The sequence below is a fragment of the Peromyscus maniculatus genome, chromosome 21, assembly GCF_049852395.1.
Source record: "Peromyscus maniculatus bairdii isolate BWxNUB_F1_BW_parent chromosome 21, HU_Pman_BW_mat_3.1, whole genome shotgun sequence".
NCBI lineage: Eukaryota > Metazoa > Chordata > Mammalia > Rodentia > Cricetidae > Peromyscus > Peromyscus maniculatus.
Window position 1 is genome coordinate 58,062,770 of NC_134872.1, and position 19,898 is coordinate 58,082,667.

At 42.6% G+C, this 19,898-nt stretch overlaps 1 protein-coding gene across 1 annotated transcript; it reads left to right on the forward strand.

The window, feature by feature from the left end:
* Positions 1-2,613: 2,613 nt before the first annotated feature.
* Positions 2,614-19,275, forward strand: LOC102928864 (glutathione S-transferase-like). Its single transcript, XM_076556996.1, has 6 exons — positions 2,614-2,769; positions 7,550-7,601; positions 9,611-9,743; positions 13,422-13,563; positions 16,214-16,345; positions 18,978-19,275. The coding sequence occupies exons 1-6, from the start codon at positions 2,683-2,685 to the stop codon at positions 19,146-19,148; spliced, it is 717 nt and encodes a 238-aa protein (XP_076413111.1). The 5' UTR covers positions 2,614-2,682; the 3' UTR covers positions 19,149-19,275.
* The last annotated feature ends 623 nt before the right edge of the window (positions 19,276-19,898 follow it).

The window sequence follows — 19,898 nt, forward strand, 5'->3', positions numbered from 1 at the left end:
CAACCTCATTAGCAGGGCCCTCTCTCCCGATTGTTGTAGGAGGCATATGGGGATGGAGGTGGGGCAGATCAGCTCTCTTGCTGTCATGTCCTCAGGCTGGCTCACCTGTGACCCACAACAGGGTGAACTCTGATGTGCTGCCTAGGTAGGGTGCAGGGCCCCCTCTCCTGTGTGCTGTAGCTGGTGAAGGGCAGGGCTAGTTCTCTCACTCCCAGGTCAAGGGAGTGAGAGAACTAGCCCTGCCCTTCACCAGCTTCTCCACCTACCACAGCTAACAAGAGGCAGAGGGGGAAGGCATCTTTCCCTCACCCTCACCATCCACATAGCAGACAAGGGGGTGTGTCAGCTCTGTTGCTCTCATACCTTCAGGGCTGGCTCACCTGCATCCCTAACAACAGGGTCAGCTCTAGTGTGCTGCCCAGAGAGGAAATAGAGGCTGTTTTCTTATGCACTGCAGCCAGTGAGGGTTAGGGCTAGCTCTCCTACTCTGGTGACCACAGGGCTGGCTCTCTCACGCGCCACAGGTGGTGATCTGTGAGTGGGGAGGGCATCTTTCCCTCACCCATGCCACCACATGGCAGACAAAGAGGGTACAGGACCAGCTCTCCTGCTCTCATGCCCTCAGGGTCAGCTCACCTGTGTCCCCAACCACTGGGTCAGCTCCAGTGTGCTTCCCAGGTGAGGTACACGCCATGGTGAGGGGTGGGACTATCTTTCTCAAGTGCAGGACGAGTTCTTCCCTGAGGTGTAGGGCCTTGCAATATCCAGCAAAGAGCAGGACCAGCCATCCCTGGGCCAGTGAAGCGCTGGACTGGTTTAGCACAGAATGGCTCCAATGACCCCTGTGCAAACACCGGTCATGGACATCACCACAGATCCCAGATGCAGCAGGACCATGAACCCAGACATGGCCCTCGGCAGCAGCCCAGATACCACTGCGGCAGCACAGGCCCCTCAGATCAGCCATTCACGTCAGCCTTTCCCTCAGCTCTCTGCATCCACCTCTCTTCCCAGCCGACAAATCATTCTACGTCTCCCTATCTTCCACCTCTCCTCCCTGTACTCTTTCTGTATGCTGTGAATATATGTTGTTCCCATTGGTTAATAAATAAGCTGCTTTGGCCTATGGCAGCTTAGAGGCAAGCAGGAAATCCAAGGAGAGAGAGAGAAAAAAGAGAAAGGTGGAGTCTAGAGAGATGTGCAGGAGGAAAAGCAAGATTCCAGCAGATTGCTAACACCATGGCCATGTGACAAAACATAGATTAATAGAAATGGGTTAATTTAAGATATAAGAGCTAGGTAGCAAGAGGCCTGCCATAGGCCATGCAGTTTGTGAATAATATTAAGCCTCTGAGTGATTATTTGATAAGCAGCTGCAGGATGCGGGGGGGCACTGGAGAAAACTTTCGACTACATGTCTTAGTTTTAAAGATGTCGTTATGTGAATGCCGACTGCAAATCTCAGTAACCTATATGATATTGACGTGACCACTCCCATTTTGCTGATGAAGAAACTGGTTTGTATCTTAAGCCCCTCAGGCAATTCTAATATGAAGCCATAGGACTGAATAATCATTAGATTGAATCACCTCTTATTTTATTACTATTATTTTAATTCTGAATTTTAGAACAGTGGTTTTCCACAAGCTACCTTTTTCTCTACATTTGTTTCACTGGGCTTTTTGTGTATAGAGATTTGGGATTTGAAGGTGAACCAGTTAATATACTATAAAATAAATCAGTTCCCACTTATACCAAGAAGACCATCTTATTTATAAAGACACCATCCCCTCTCCTCTTCCCCTTGTAGCTCTTCTGATTTCTGGCACCCTTTGTCCAGATACCTCAAGATACTATTGAATGTCCAGGATCTATGACCTGGCCAATCTTGTCTCTCAGAGCCCATAAATCTCATAGTTTATCTTGGGACATGGAGATGGGCTTTTTGACATCTAGATTTGTCTATTATTTCAACCTCTTCAAAATGAACATTGGTTATGTCTCTGAAAGAAATTTTTGTTTTCCAAGCAAAAAGATAATATAAAAAGGGGGCCCTTTGCTTAAGTGTATTTCTTTTTTAATAAAATCCCCACGAATCTGCTTTTGGCTTCAGAGAACACTATGATTAAACTATGAAGATTAATTTGGAAAGCAATAAACACCAGCAATCCCACCCTCCCATTCACACTGGTTCTCCAGTCTAGGCTTGTCTTTGTGGGAGGGAGGAGAGGGATCCATACATAAAAAGAGACAGAGGAACGATCAGAACACTTGACCTGCACCACCTGCCTAGGGGAAGAGGGGTAGGTCTGCCCCGCTCTTGATTTCTTTCCATCTGTTGGCTTGCACAGACTTGCCTCCTTTATATCAGTTATTTAATTAGGTTTTTTGGAAAAGCATTTGGAAATCAGTCTGTAGAGGTATAACTTCATTGGCAGGGAGGAACAGGGTACAGGCAGTCTTGGGGCAGAGCGCAGTTTGGTTTATTAGGGGGCAAAATTTTGAGTGAAAGCTTGCTTAAGCCTTGTGCTTCTGCTCTATAAACTCATTCCCTGAGACTCTCTTTCTGTGTCTCTGCCTGTCTCTGTCTGTCTGTCTGTCTGTCTGTCTGTCTGTCTGTCTCTCTCTCTCTCTCTCTCTCTCTCTCTCTCTCTCTCTCTCATTTGTCAGGAATCTTTCGGCATGACTGGGAAGCCCGTGCTTCACTACTTCAATGGAAGAGGCAGGATGGAGTCCATCCGGTGGCTCCTGGCTGCAGCTGGAGTGGAGGTAAGATGTCCAATAGAACGGTTAGTTGTGTTTCCAGGTCCTACACTGAGCACTTACTTGGTTAAAAGTCATAGAAAACTTTATGTTCTTTTCAAACAAAGGGTAGCTTTTGACAAATACTCTTTAAATGTTGGGCTGTCAGTGAGTTAGTTTTATGAAATAGATGCTCAAATCCTGTGGAGACCAATTATAGATATTATGCTCATTCAAGATAGTGTAAATAGTGTTCTACTATTTACAGAAAAAGAAAGGTAAGAAGGAAGGAAGGATGAGAAGGAAGGGAAGACTTCGTGTTGTATCTCAGCTTCTCTCAGTTCATTTTTTTTTTTTTTTTTGAGACAGGGTTTTTCTGTGTGGCTTTGTGCCTTTCCTGGATCTCACCTGCCTCTGCCTCCCAAGTGCTGGGATTAAAGTCATGCGCCACCACCGCCCGGCTCTCAGTTTATTCTTATCAGCCCAGTGAGACCATCATCTAATTACATTTGTCTGAAGATCATTAAGAAACTTAATTTTTAAACACATTATTATTATTATTATTATTATTATTATTATTATTATTATTATTATTTGTGTGGGGGAAGCATATAACACACATATCTCGAGGGCAGAGGACAACTTGTGGGAGTTTGGCTTCCTTCTTCCAGCAGATCTGGACATCAAACCCAGGTTGTCAGGTTTGGAAGCAAGCACCTTTACTCAGAGCCACCTTGCTGGCCTTCTGATAATTGGATTCAAAAGTGTAGAACATCTCATAGAAACAGGTATAGCAGTACACACCTGTAAACTCTGCACTTGGGAGGTGGAGACAAGAGGATCAAGAGTTTAAGGTCATCCTCTCTTACACTGTAAGCTCAAAGCCAACCTAGCCTACATAAGACCCTGTCTCAAAAAACAAGCAAGTAAACAGAATAGCCTGATGTAAGAACATATCATTTTGGACTATGATTGTAACTGTCTTATACTTTAATGAAATTTAAAATTACTAAAAATTGTGTTTTCAACATATTTTGTTTATTGCTCATTTTTTGAGACAAGGTTTCTCCATGTAGCCTGTCTTCATTTCTCCCTCTTTAAAAATTAATAACCTTTCTTGATTCTTCAGAATTTCATACATATGTGATGAAAAGTGATCATACCCTCCCCCAACACCCCTCTTCTTAAACATGCCTCCCTCCCAACTTCATGTTTTCATTTTTATTTTTCCCTCCCTCCCTCCTTCCTTCTTTCCTTCCCTCCTTCTTTTTTATTTATTTTTTATTTTTTTTGCAACCCATTAAGTCCAGTTAGTGCCTATACATGCATGGTTATGGGGCCACCTACTGGAGCACAGGGAAATCCACCAGTCGCTATACCTTGTAAAAGAATGATTCTCCCTCCGCCAGCAGCCACCAGTTGCCAATAGCTCCTCAGGAAAGGGCAGGGCCTGGAGAGCACTGCCTCAGTCTGTGCTGGAATTTTGTCTGGCTCAACCTTGTGTGGCTACTATACAGGTGAACGCAGCTGCTGTTGGTTCAGGAGTGTGAGGGCCGCTTAACATCCAGAGGACAGCCTTTCACAGTATTTCTCCCCAACCTCCCATCCTCTGGCTCTTACATTCTACCTCCTCTTCTGTGATGTTCCCAGAGCCTTGATGGGTGGTGGGGTTGATGAAGATGTCTCATACAGGGCAGAGCACTAGAGGTTTCTCTGACCAAGGTTGAAAGTGGCCCTGAGTATGTGGGTATAAACGTGTATTTTCAAAAGGCAATTTGATAGCATGGCCGTCTAGCAAAATAACAATTTCAGGTTCTACCCCAGGGCCTATGACCTTCCCAGTCATGTGCTTTTGCCTGGGATTATACTTCCAGGCCTGAGATTCATTCCTGTAGAGCAGGCCTCAGATACAATCAGAATACAATTAGTCACCCCAATAACAGTCATGCCACTATTAGACTAGTGCTATTGGACTAGTAGAATCTCTTGCCTGGCACATTGGTACTACAGCATGTAGAACTCAGCACTGGGTAGGACCATTGATGTCTTTTCTTCCCCAGAGGCCTATATGCCATGTTCTGGGACTACAAAAGCTAGCTATCAGGGAAGAAGTTTACAAGTGGGTTTGAAATTGATTTCTCTATACTCTGCAAACAAGTGTGCCATGTCCTCAGCAGTGGAGTTTTACCATATAGTTATGGTATTTAACCAAGAGCAAAGATGATAGCCTGTGTTGTTTTAGAGACCTCTGAGGACTCTCAACCAGTAACTTGTAGGGAGGTGTCTCGTATCTTGCAATGTGATTTTCCTTTAACAATCCATGTCTTCTTGGTGCACATTGCCCACCAATACAGGGTAATTCCATTTCAAATTTATTTACTCTTTGAATGTTATAGTTTGAAGTTAGCTTACTAGTTAGTAAATCTTCATAAGGTTTTCTCGTGTATCCTTAGTTTTGGTTAGTCCATTACTCATTCATTTCCCTATTCCCCTGCCCACACCAACACTTAATGCTTCTCTATTCAGTTTTATAGCTCATCTTTAATGAGGTTATTATTTTAATGTTTAATTTTTTTAGTTCTTTGTGTACCCTAGACACGAATCCTCTGCCAGATGAGGAACTGGAGATGATGCTCTCCGATTCTGTGGGCTGCCTCTTCACTTGCTTACAGTTTGTTTTGATTTACAGAAGTCTTTTCATTGCATGAGATCCCATTGGTTGATTTAGGTCTTATTTCTAATTGCTACTGGAGTCTAATTCTGAAAGCCCTATTGTGCCTGTAAGTTCAAACATACTGTCTTATCTTCAAAGGTGAATGACCAGAGAGCTTTCTTTAAATTTATGGCCAGTCCCAGAGTGTTTTAACATAAAAACAGCATGCATTCCTGGAAACTGTACCTTTTGTCTCAGCCTTAACAGAGGGAACCAGGGTTCTTGTTCTCTAGAAATGGAGATGTCTTTTTAAAAATTGTGAGTGTGTGTGTGTGTGCATGTGTGCAGGAATGTGCATGCTATAGTGTCATGTGTTATTAGAGAACAACTCTTGGGAGTTGGTTCCTTTCTGTTATGTGGGATAAGGGTATTGGGTTCAGGTTTATCAAGCATGCCACCAAGTGCCCATCCACTGAGAAATCTTACCGACATACTCTTTGCTTTTTCCTCCAGCATTTTCAGAGAAGGATAACTGAGGGAGTGAGACCTACCCAGAATGTGCGCAGCAAATGTGGACTGGGATTCTAGACTGAATATAAAATAATAAAGCCAGCTAAGTGCCAACATTTCCTATTCTGCCTCCTGATCTAGGAAAACATAAGGAGTCCCCACTTTCTCTATTATTAACTCTGCCACACCTTCCCCACCATGGAAGACTGTAGAGCAAAATAAAACCTTCTCTTAAAAGGAAAGTTAAAGCCGGGCGGTAGTGGCACACGCCTTTAATCCCAGCACTCGGGAGGCAGAGTCAGGCGGATCTCTGTGAGTTCGAGGCCAGCCTGGTCTCCAAAGCAAGTTCCAGGAAAGATGCAAAGCTACACAGAGAAACCCTGTCTCAAAAAAACCAAAAAAAAAAAAAAAAAAAAAAGGAAAGTTAATAATAAAGCCAAAATTCAGTAGGACTGTCACCTCCAACTCAGCATAAATCTGTCTTGTTAGTCCAGTCTTTATAGTTTTACACTTTTATCTAGATTCCCAACCTGTTCTTGTATGCCTCTGGGGATAATTCATGTAAATGACTCCTTGCTATTTCATTCTATCTTTTTCTTCTTATACTCACTCAATATTATGTTTTTTGATATCTAGCCATGTAGAGTTGGATAGATGATAGATGAAGAAAGAGATATGGAGTGCCTGTTTGTGTGTAAGAGAGAGATGGGTTAATAATACTTTAATAATAGCTTTTAATCTTAGTTTTGTGGATTCTTTCTTTAGAATATGAAATTATATAAGACATGCATAGCAGATAAAGTGAACTCAATACTTATCCATCAAAAACACTCTAATTATTTTAGGGAGCAATAATTTTTTTTTAAAGATTTATTTATTTATTATGTATACAGTGTTCTGCCTGCATGTATGCCTGTACACCAGAAGAGGGCGCCAGATCTCATTACAGATGGTTGTGAGCCACCATGTGGTTGCTGGGAATTGAACTCAGGACCTCTGGGAGAGCAGTCAGTGCTCTTAACCTCTGAGCCATCTCTCCAGCCCCTAAATATTTTTAAATATAGTTTTTCTATAAAACATTCTATAGTTTGTATAAAAGTTTTGTTAATATTTTAAGAGAATGAGAGGGTAGATTTTTGTATCTGTCTTCATTTTAAAAGGTGGTAAGGAAAAGGAAAAAAAAAAAGCCGAGTGATAGCGGCGCACGCCTTTAATCCCAGCACTCTGGAGGTGGAGCCAGGCGGATCTCTGTGAGTTTGAGGCCAGCCTGGTCTACAGAGCAAGATCTAGGACAGACACCAAAACTACACAGAGACACACCCTGTCTCAAAACACACACACACACACACAAAAAAAAAAAAAAAAAAGTGGTAAGACTTCCTGGAACTTGTAATCCAGCTGTTGGATTTCAGAGTTCAAGTCAATCTTGTCTTCAGGAATCAGAAATAAAGGCAAGCTCACACCAGTTTAACACCCTCTAAGTGTTGAGGAATGCTGAGCAAGGAATCCTGTCCTGGTATACTTAATTAAGGTCCTAGTCAAACAGGAGACTAGGCCATTTAATCCTATTTAACTTTCCCATGCCACTCATATAACCATAAACAACAAATTCTTATGTTCTTTGTTCTTTGTCTTCTTCTCTAGTTTGAAGAAGAACTTTTTGAAAGCCGTGAAGAATTTGAGAAGTTAATCCAAGGTGAGAGAGAACCGTTTTCGCTCCCAGTATTGCCAGAGGCCAGAGATGGTCATCCGCTCTTGTGAAAGGCCCCCCTCTGCTCCTCTCTCTAGTATTCCAAGAGAGCAGAGGAAGTCATGTGGACAGTAACTACCAGGATCCTATTTCTATGCAAGGAAGGCGCCACCTGGACCTTGCAAGTAGGAGGAGCGCACCCCCAACTTTCTAAGTTGCGATAATTATGACTCTCACCCTTCCCCCTAATTCGAGAAGATGCTTTCTGCTGTTGCTTCATGACATTGCCCTGCTATTACTTTTCAACTTTCAGGATATAGGCTAACTTCTTTCTTTCTTTCTTTCTTTCTTTCTTTCTTTCTTTCTTTCTTTCTTTCTTTCTTTATTTATTTATTTATTTATTTATTTTTAAGTTTTTTTTTTTTTTTTGGCTCTTCCAGACAAGGTCTTATGTCACCTAGGCTACATGAACTCATTATGTAGCTGAGCATGACCTTGAACCCTGATTCTTCATCTCCTGAGTGCTGGGATGACAGACGAACGCCACCACACACAGCTAACACCTTTATATTAAATTCTCTCTGCTAAAGTAAAATGTGTGGTTCAGCCTGCCTGTTAGATCCTAAATGATGAGAGGAGACTAGCCCAACCCACCCAACTTCAAAGATTATAAATGGAAAAATGCAGAACAAGCCTTACAGTTGCCCTTACTGGGTGGGTGGGTGGGGAGCGCAGAGCGGGTGAGGCAGAGACCGAGACAGAATTCTTTCTAACCAAAGAACCATTATCAGCTTACATTCCTTATCTAGTTGTGATTTCTTGGTTGGTTTGTTTTGCTACAAAGCATCTTGGGAAAGTTGAAGAAATAAGTCCAACGTAAATAACATCGCCCAGATGGGAGCTCACTTGTAGAAGGTGTTGTATTTTAAAAACAGCAGGCAGCAGTCACTGCCGGTGGGAGAAGCGGGAGAGTTTTATTGGTTGGAGGTATGGGGGTGTAGGGGGGGGGAGGGCGGAAGCAAGCAGAGGATGAGGAGAGAAGAAGAAAGAGAAGAGACAGGAAACAGGAAAGAGAGGAGGTGCAGATGCGACCTTGTGGGAAAAGAAAAGGAAGAGAGAGGAAGCAGGCAGGACCCCGCCTTTTATGAGGGGGCGCAGCACATGCACAGAGAGACCACAGTAGCAATGAGCGCATGATGCTGCCCGGACCCTGAGCAGGCCAAGGTACCACCTATGCACTGTCGAGCGCATGCGCGCAGGGATGATGCACCCTATTAGGTCCCCAAGGGGTGGGTCTGAATGCTAACAGAATGTAAGAGCATTTTCAATAAGAGCAAATTTCAAGAAAGACTTTGAATTTAGAGCGAGGGTCAATATTTACGTGTGTTCTCTGAAAAGCAATGGTGAGTGATAGATTTCATCAGTGGTATAGCATACGACTTCAGGAAGCAACCAGATGCGGAGGAGGGGTGGGTAAGAAGGCTAAACTCAGAATTACAACAGAGGGTGCAGTCAGAATTCAAAGGTAAAGGTGCCTAAATGAGTGTCCTGGCCATAGGGAAAGAGGGAACATGGGTCCAAAGGAATGCTTTGTATCAACGTGTATCCAAAAATGTCCTCAAATATCTAAAAATTGACCCAAAATGTCAAATATCATGTTTTATACTCAATATAATTTTTGGTTAAAGAATACATATTTTGCCGGGCGATGGTGGCGCACGCCTTTAATCCCAGCACTCAGGAGGCAGAGCCAGGTGGATCTCTGTGAGTTCGAGGCGATCCTGGTCTATAGAGTGAGTTCCAGGAAAGGCACAAAGCTACACGGAGAAACCCTGTCTCAAAAAACCAAAAAAAAAAAAAAAAAAAAGAATACATATTTCTCGTCTTAGTTTCTAGAAAGCACTTTGGTAAATGGATTATATGGTCCTATTTCATAGAGTCTTTAGAATAAAAGGAAATGTAGTTACCACTCTGAAGACAAATAAATAATCTAGCTTCCCATTGTGTATTTTAAGGTGGAGCCCTGATGTATGAACAAGTGCCCATGGTTGAAATCGATGGAATGAATTTGGTGCAAACGAGAGCCATCTTAAGATACATAGCTGCAAAGTACGACTTGTATGGAAGAAACCTGCAAGAACAGGCCTGGTACAAAGACCGTTTGTTACTTAGAGCAAGAGCCAAAGAAAAACAACAACAAACCCCATCCACAACAAGAGCGCTAACATTTAGCATCATTAGAAGCCATATTCATAGTGTAGATCTTGATAGACTGATACAAAGCCTGCTTTTGCTTCATAGTGTGATAGACTGATACAAAGCCTGCTTTTTGCTTTTTCTCTTTACTGGAAGAATCTGTTATAACAAGTTCCAAAGAGAAAGAATGTCATGATAGGCCCCATTCCACAACATTTACCTTCAACAATAATTAATTTGGGTCATTACTATGGTTTTAATTTTTTCCCCAGTGCTTTGTTTAGCTTTCATTAGTAGAGGGAGTGAGCTATGATTTCATGAATCCATGTTTGCCTCTATCATGTAGGAATGGTACACAGGAATATATCACAAGCACACTGACTCATACATTTATTTCGGGGGCAGAGCTCACTTAACCCTGTAAAGCTAAGACTGGAAGTGGTTGTAGGAAACCACCTCTTCAGATCTCTGCTTACATCAGCTGCTCCGCCCCCGGCCTCGCCCCGCCCCCAACCTTGTCCCGCCCCCAGCCTCGCCCCACCCCTGGCCTCCTATACACAATCTAATCTTTCAAGCTTGCATTAGGCTGTCTATGATTGGCAATCCTACCTCTAAACTCCAAGCTCGTCTCTTATCTAGAAGTTAAAGCAGCAACTCTAAGTTGAAAATTATTATGTGTATTTGATAAACACTGTTGGGGGGGTGGGGGGAACAGTCCCTTAATACTCGATGAGGTGTATTTTAAATGAATCTGTCGAATCGGTTGTGACATTGTTTTATTTCAAATAGCATTTTAAGAAATGTCCAAGAAAACTGACACAGAGCCAATTTTTATAGAGTGTTCTAACATTAAATATTTACTGTAAGCACTGCCCTTTTCCCAACAGTCTTTGTTAAATTTCTTCTGTTTTGCTGGGGTGCAGTTTAATGTGTTCCTCTGTCTTTGTATTTTTGTGCATTGCTAGCTGCATTGGGAGAGATTACCAGATTCAGGGTCTAGGGTGTGTTACTAGACTATTACTGCTGTCCCTCTACGAAGAAGTAGAAGAAACTGTCTGTGTATCCATCTTTAATGATATTAGTAGCTATTGGTGCTCAATGCTATTGTTCGTTCCACATTTAGTATTTAGGATAATTATATTTAATTTAATTTAATTCATTTACTCTTTAGTACATGGAGGCATAGTTTCCTATTAAAAAGAGCATTGGTGGTAGGTAGGTCTTTTGTTTACTTGTTTTCTACAAAATGAGCTGGTTCACCTGTGTTCTGTAACAGTGACCAATTTTTATTATTTTATGTATTTATCATTTTAGTGTTGCTATGCCCCCATCCCTTTAAGCATTTTTTGATATATTTAATCTTATTTCAGTTGTTGTTCTCGCTTATGTTTAAAACGTCCTACTTTTGGCCAATGGGACTGAGTGACTCTTTTTTTAAAATTTTATAATTTAATTTAATTTTACATATCAGCCACGGATACTCTTGTTCTCCCTCCCTGCCTTCCCCTCATTCCCATCTCCTCCAGGGCAAAGACTCCCCTGAGGATTGAGTTCAACCTGATAGATTCAGTCCAGGCAGGTCCAGTCCCCTCCTCCCAGTCTGAGCAAAGCGTCCCTGTATAAGCCCCAGGTTTCAAACAGCCAACTCATGCACTGAGGACAGGTCCCGGTCCCAGTGCCTGGATGCCTCCCAAACAGATCAAGCTAATCAGCTGTCTCACTTATCCAGAGGGCCTGATCCAGTTGGGGGCTCCTCAGCTATTGGTTCATAGTTCATGTGTTTCCATTTGTTTGGCTAATTGTCCCTGTGCTTTTTCCAATCTTGGTCTTAACAATTCTCCCTCATACAAACCCTCCTCTTTCTCACCAATTGGATGAATAAATTACAAACTCACCTTCAATTTATACACATTAGTTCTATGGCATATCTACTTTAAAATCATTTTGTGTAATTTATTCATAGTGATTCCATTGGTACATCACTATGATAAGGCCTTGTATGTGCTATAGTATATTTTCAACTCTTACACCTACATACTCCCACAATGGTCCTGACGCTCTGAGTAATCTATTACAGAAGAGTCACTTTCTCAGATCTGTGAGCTGATGTCTCAGCTTGGTAGTTCTCAGACTTTCTTAAGTTTGGGCCCTGAGCTGGGGGATCTGAACACGTGGGCATGGCCAGGCATTTCTTTCTTTCTCTATGGGGCTGGATGAAGCTTTCTTAAATTCTGAGATTCTCCATGTGGACTTCTTATAATGAAGCTAACTGCCCTTAAAGCAAATGTAAAATGATAATGTGGTAGCGACTGCAAGACTTCAGTCCTTGGTTTTTACTGTTCATTGCAGTCTCTGAGACCCATTGCAATGTAAGGCAGAAGTAACAAGAATTTAAGACCATCTTCAAGACACTTGGTGCTATCTTAGGGAAAAGCTACAGGACCAGAAGTTGAGAAAGACCAGAGATTCACCTTAGATTGGGATAGAGACATATTGTGGGACCCCAGGGATCTCTTCACTGTGCTTCAGAGTCCATTTTTTTCCATTCATTCTGGCAAAGTAGTGTGTTGTGTCCCCTTTTCCCTAGCGGCCCATTGGCCCCCAGTCCATGAGGACAAAGTGGAGACAGAGATCTTTGTTTGATCTGTGAACATGGTGGAAATAGTCTTCAAGGAAACAGCTTCAGTTAAACAACTCAACTCTATTCCAGAATGAGGGGAGAGATAAAGGATGGAGACAGAGGCTGGGGCATCACCTAGTTTGCATTAAACAGCACTGTTCCTATCTTGAGGCTCCTCGCCCAATGTCTAATTACCATATGGGCAGCAGGGGGAAGCTTCTGCAGGAGACTGTGTCAAGGGTCATACTAGAGATAAGACAGGCATCTAGACCTAGAGACATTCTCCAGATAGGGTACGGTAGAGAGCAGAAAGCCCCCTGCCAGGGAGAGGAAGTCCTCCATGTGGTTGAGCTCAGAGAGAACTGCCAGGCTGTGACAGACTGCAGCCTCTCACCAACAGGGACGCCCAACAGTTGTGGGTAGCATCAAGTAGAGACTTGTGGAGCAAACTCTGTGCCCTTTAAAATGCTGTTTTGAGTAACTGAGAATCTTGGGTCCTCATGGAGAGGTTTGGACAGGACAGAGGTCCCTAGATACCTCTTCTTCTAGATGTATACTGTATTTAAACAGACAAATGCCGTAAATACCATATTTACTCAATGCATTACTTTATTGTTACTTTAATACATTGTGTGAGCACATTGTGTTTTATTAATAGTGGTGCTGCATAATTAATGTGAACATACATGTAATTGCTCAGTCACTTTGGTGCTGTAATTCCTCTTGTTTCCCAGATTAATTTGGTAGGCAGAGTTTTGCTACATAGCTCAGGACCCTCCCTACTAGGATTCCAGGCTTGTACCACTGCCCCTGATGTCAGGTTGAGCTAAGTTAATATCCTCAAGGAACCACTTGCTGGTATAAATACTTGACTGGAGTTCATGAAACAGAAAAGTAGACCCCCAGTCACTAGGCAGGTGAGACAGATACTATATAAAATGTGTCACTGATCCATAAAGTGTTCTTCCTTGTATTGGTAATTCTTCTATAAATGATCTCCCTTTCTCTAGGATTGATATGTATGTAGAAGGCTTGAGGGACCTGAGTGACATGATTATGTTCTTTCCACTCTCTCTGCCGGAAGAGAAGGAGATAAATCTTGAATACATCCTCCAACGAGCCACGACAAGATTTTTCCCTGTTTATGAGAAGGTGAGCAACAAACTTTGGCTGTTTTATAGCCTGCATTAAAGAGAAGAAAAATCAAATAAAATTGAAAACAGAACTAACTTGGTGGATGAAAGATTGCAAACCTTCTGTGAAAACTTGGCATTCTTCCCACACTTGTATGAATCTTCTTTTTTCCACTGCGTTTTCCTCCTTACTGGATCCTTTTCCCTCCCTCTCTCCCTTCCCTCCCTTCATCCTTCCCTTCCTCCCTCCCTTAGTCCCTCTCTCCCTTCCTTCCTTCATTCCCATTTTGTGTGTGTGCATATTGTATGTGCTCATGTGTGTATGTGTCTGTGTGAGTGTGCAGATGTGCACACCTATGCATGCATACAGAGGCCAGAAAAGGACATCAGGTGTCATCCTCCATCACTCTGCACTTAGCTCTCCTTTGAGATGGGGTCATCCCGGAACCCAGAGCTCTTGTTTTTAGTTAGACTGGAAGCCAGTAAGCCTCAGTGATTTTCTGTCTCTACTCATGTCAAAGCTGAGTTCACAGCTTTGGTGCCAGGAGCTCTCGCTTATTGTGGGTGCTGGGATCCCAACTCCAGCCTTCAAGAGGAAGGACTCTTAACCTTTGAGCCATCTCTGCAGCCCCTATGGAAGTCTTCTGGATTCTGGTTTGTTTTTAAGGATTTTATCCATAGCTCCAGTACTGTTTGTGGTTTCTGGTGCTGATAGAATTCCAATGGTCTTATTTAAGTCTGAAGTAACAACATACATTCTACACAAGATCCTTACACTGGGGGAGTGAGGAGGAATGTGATTTCTCAAATGCTCTGGTCAGCACCAGAGCTTTACGAAGTTTAAAAGGTTAGCAGGACTCCATGAGTTATATGATGGCTTAAAAAGTAACACTGTGTTTTGTTTCACATTTTTCACACCTGCAAAATGATTCCTGAAAAGTCTGTGCCTTACACACACATTAAAAGTGGCATCCCTAACTCCAGGCTGGGTGGGTCTTCAGTACGAATGCTCTTTCTTCCAGGTGCATCTTAGGTACAGGTGTGGAGGAAGGATGATGAAAACTTGACTCTTGCTTTAAAAAAAAGCCAGATGGGCCGGGCGGTGGTGGCGCACGCCTTTAATCCCAGCACTCGGGAGGCAGAGGCAGGCGGATCTCTGTGAGTTCGAGGCCAGCCTGGGCTACCAAGTGAGCTCCAGGAAAGGCGCAAAGCTACACAGAGAAACCCTGTCTCGAAAAACCAAAAAAAAAAAAAAAAAAAAAAAAAAAAGCCAGATGCATGTTCTGAACTTACTTGCAATACTGATTTCATTATCTTTTCTGAGTTGTGTGACATGCTTAGAACTGAATGATTAGCACCTACATTTATATGTATTGATCATGAACATATCATGTTGTGCATATTATTTATTACTGTTCCTTTGTCACAAATTGCAGGTACCCTACCTTCCTAAGTTATAATTTTCTCTTAATATATTTAGTAAGTTTTCAGTCTTTTTGATCCAAAATGTATCAAACTATAAATACTATATACTTCAGACTTTCTCAATACAAATTTCTTTCCAAGGTATTTAAAGTATATCCATCTGTAATTAGCACATAATTTAAGATATTTTGTCTTCTATTTAATAAGATATTTTAAAAATAGTGTCAAAAGCACAGATAGTCAACACCACTATTTCTCCTTCTTATTTTTCATTTTGTGGTTCTGCTAGAGATAAGACCTAGGATAAAAACCTTCATGCATGCAAGGCTTTATCCGCAAACACTGCTATTTCAATTTCTTTCCCTCTATAATACCATGAAGCACAGAGGTAACACTCGTGGATAAAAGTGGTAAAAGTATAAACATTTGCAACAACAAAGCCAGTAGCAATGATTATTCACGTCTTCTGAAGGCCAAGGATGGGGCCATACACATTTTGCAAGCGCTGCCTTTTAATACTCGAATTATTTCCAAGAAAGAGGCATTATTATCACTTCCCTTATAGACGAGGAAGTCAGAACTTAGAATAACTTGACCAATGTCATACAACTGATAAAAGTCAATACTTACATTCACAACTCTATAAATAAGTATCACACGTCCAAGTCTATAATAAGAACACGGACTTTTGGGCTGGAAGATGTATTAGTGACACCGATTCCATTTTTTCATTTTTATATTCAATCAATTTTAAACCAACATGACACGAAATGTATAGCTATGTTGGAAGAGCACTTACTAACAAGATGTAGGTTTATGTCCCTAGAGGGAGACATTTTCCCTGTACACAGGGAACCTTCTAAAGAGCAGCACATTCAAGGAAACTACTTAGAGATGGGGTGAGGATAGACTGTTGCCACATACCCAGAAAAGCCACCAGAGTAGGGTGCTGGATAACTCACAGGGTAGTCGCAGGGAGATGGGATGAGAAGGGAGCAAAGAGGGATGAATATAAAGTGTTTCCTGGGTTCAATTGACCGGAGGGTTTAAACTAAGATGAACCCAAAGAGATCTGGGATAAGGCTTAAGTTTGGGATGAGGCTTAAGCTCACGTTGTTAGCCGGGGACAAAAACAGATCAACAGATAGGTCTAACTTCTCAAAACTCTTCTGCCATACTAAGAGCACTTAAATTTTTGAGAGTGGCCTTCCTCTTCTGCTTCCTCCATCCCAACCACCCTGCAGGCCCTCAGAGACCACCGGCAAGATTTTCTTGTGGGCAATCGGCTGAGCTGGGCGGATGTGCAGCTCCTGGAAGTCATCTTAATGGTTGAAGAGTGCAAAGCCAATGCTCTGGCAGGCTTCCCTCTGCTGCAGGTAACGCTATCTGACAGTTCCTAAGGACGCCAGAGAGAACGAACGGGTGGGGGTTATTGCTTTGTTCCTTCACTCACTCATCCATTATCCTTGAAGAATTCACTTTTAGCCGGGCGGTGGTGGCGCACGCCTTTAATCCCAGCACTCGGGAGGCAGAGGCAGGTGTATCTCTGTGAGTTCGAGGCCAGCCTGGGCTACCAAGTGAGCTCCAGGAAAAAAAAAAAAAAAAAAAAAAGAATTCACTTTCATCTTGATGCTACATCCTGTGCTAGAAATATAAAGATGCCATCATTAGACACATCTGGTCCAGAAAACAAGCACACAGGCAGGTGCCTCCCACCCAATGTGCTCAGTTAAAAACACAGGGAAGCAGGTAAGGCCAGCTCCACTATCTCAGGGACCTGGGGGAGGCTTCTGCAGGAAGTGAATCTCCATGACTTTCCTGGCATGTGGTAGAACCTTAATAAAGGTGCTTCCTAAGCTGGTGCAGTGGTTCACACTTGGGGCTGTAGTGCTGCAGAGGCTGAGGCAGGGGAATCTCAAGCTCCAAGTCAGCCTGGGATGCAAAGCAAGATCCCGGCGAGGGTCGAGGTAAAGAGAGTGGGAGATCCTAGCTGGATCAAGAAAAGAGAGGGAGAACAAGGAATAGGAGACCATGGTAAATGAAGACCACATGAGAAAAGGAAGAAACAAAGAGCTAAAGAGGCCCACAGAAATCCACAAAGATACCCCCACAAAAGACTGCTGGCAATGGTTGAGAGACAGCTGGGACTGACCTACTCTGGTGATGGGATGGCCAAACACCCTAATAGTTGTGCCATAAACCCCATCCAAGGACTGAGGAATCTGGATGCAGACATCCACAGCTAGGCCCCTGGTGGAGCGCTGGGAGTCTAATTAGTGAGAAAGAGGAGGGTTTATATGAGCGAGAATTGTTGAAACCAAGGTTGGATAAAGCACATGGACAAATAACCAAATGAATGGAAACACATGAACTATGAACCAAAGGCTGAGGGGCCCCCAACTGGATCAGGCCCTCTGAATAGGTGAGACAGTCGATTGGCTTGATCTGTTTGGGAGGCATCTAGGCAGTGGTATCAGGTCCTGGGCTCGTTGCATGAGTTGACTGTTTGAAACCTGGAGCTTATGCAGGGACGCTTGGCTCAGTCTGGGAGAAGGGGACTGGACCTGCCTGGACTGAGTCTATCAGGTCGATCCCAGTCCTCGGGGAAGACCTTGATCTGGAGGAGGTGGGAATGGCAATGGGCTGGGGGGAAGGGGAGGGGGGCAGGAAGGGAGAGAACAAGGGAATCTGTGGCTATTATGAAAAAAAAAAAAAAAAAAAAAAGAACAAACAGTTGCTTTCCTCTGGGGGCAGGGGGCGGGGCAGGTAAGATGATGTCATGTAATGCAGTCATTTCTTAACAGCAACAGTGACCACAGAGGAAGATCATCTTCCCTCCACTGTCCCAAGAACCAAACACACTTTCACTTACTCATTTAGTGCATCCTCAGCGTAAAGAGACTGGACCTGGAGGTTAGGAAACCTCTACATTGTGAATTGGTAAAAGGACTGGGACTCAAACTTTAATCTGATTACATAATTATCAGATAGATAAATCCCAGTTTGTCATTTTAAAACTAAACTTAAAATATTTGAGACTTACTACAATTCTGAAGTCTCATTTTTTTCACTTCATATTAGTGAAAACTTATTTGGAATAGTTATCTGGTTCACTTCTTATCTTTTCAATGTTGCCTATTTTATATTTCTGAACATTTCCTGATCATATACAGCTCCGTTCATTATCTTAATTAGTGAAAGCAAGAAGCACTTACTATGTGAGATAGTTATACAAATGAAGAAGCATCCATTGTAGAAGTTTATGAAGCCACCAAAGTTGTTGAAAAGATCACATAACAGCATGAAAACCACTGATGGCCTAAGAAAGTGAGGACTCCCCTAACTGTGGTCCTCACTGTGATGCTCTAAGAAAGTGAGGACTCCTCTAACTGTGGGCCTCACTGTGATGCACTGATGTTGCTCTTATGGATTATATGTCAACAGTATCATTACACATATGGGCCTTTTCACATTTAAGACATTAGGATAGAATTCTTAAAATGAGATCAGTTGGTTACAGCTTATGAATATTTTTGTTACTCATAAAAATATTGCAACTTGCATTGTACAAGGGCAGTATCATTTGGCAACGATAGACAATGTAGAAAAATTCCATTATCCTTATCCTTTCCCACAGTGCAGAACACAAATTTTATTTGCTTCTTTTAAAATTTGCACACACTCACACACACCTATTCTCTCTCTCTCTCTCTCTCTTTCTCTCTCTCTCTCTCTCTCTCTCTCTCTCTCTCTCTCACACACACACACACACACACACACACACACACACACACACACACACACACAGCAAATGCTGGAGGAGGTCAGGAGAGAGTGTCAGATCCCCTGGAGCAGGAGTTACAGGTGACTTTGAGCCACCTGATGGTGGTAACAGAGCACAGCTCCTCTGGGAGAGGGGGAAGCTCTCTTAACCACTAAACCATCTCTCTAGGGAATACAAATTTCACACATTTTTTTCTCATGGATTGTGGCCCTTTTACATTCTAGGAATTCAAGGTTAGAACCAGCCAACTCCCTACAATTAACAGATTTCTTCAACCTGGAAGCCAGAGGAAGCCTCCGTTGGATGATGAATCTATTGAGACTGCGAAGAACATATTCAAATTTGAACATGGCATGTTTCTTAAAAACATGAGCACTATAGTAGCTGAATACTAATAGACACAGAGGCCCAAGTGACTCAGTAAACACTTCACACTGTGCTTGTATCAATAACCAGGAAAACATCCTTGAAGCCATGTCAGTAAAGAAATAATAAATGTGCAAGGAAATAAACTACTGGAAACTTACCAATAAGTCAGAAAAGCTAACTCCTGTTTGAAATAACACATGCTACCAAGAATGAGTCCAGGAAACCAAGTATAGGTTCTCTGCATTCTGTAAGTGCTAGAACAGACTTGTATTTAGTAAGTGGAAGTCAGAGTGTCCTCATTACATTTGTGTGTGTGTGTGTGTGTGTGTGTGTGTGTGTGTGTGTGTGTGTGTACATACATACACCTGTGTTTGCCCTGGCACATGTGTGGAGGTTAGAGAACTACTCTCTTTATACCCTGTAGGCTCTGGGGATTGGACCCAGGTATGGTAGTTTGAAATTGGCCCCCATAAGCTCATGGGCGCTCCTAATAAGCACTATTAGGAGGTGTGATTTTGTTGGAGTATGGCCTTGTTGGAAAAAATATGTCACTGTGGGAGTGGGCTTTGAGGTCTCATACATGCTCAAGCTACACCCAGTGAGACAGTTCATTTCCTATTTCCCATGGATCAAGATGTGGGACTCTCAGCTCCTTCTCCAACACCATATCTGCCTGCACACTACCATGTCCCGCCATGATGATAATGGACTAAATCTCTGAACTGTAAGCCACCCCAATGAAATGTATTTCTTTATAAGAGTTGCTGTGGTCATGG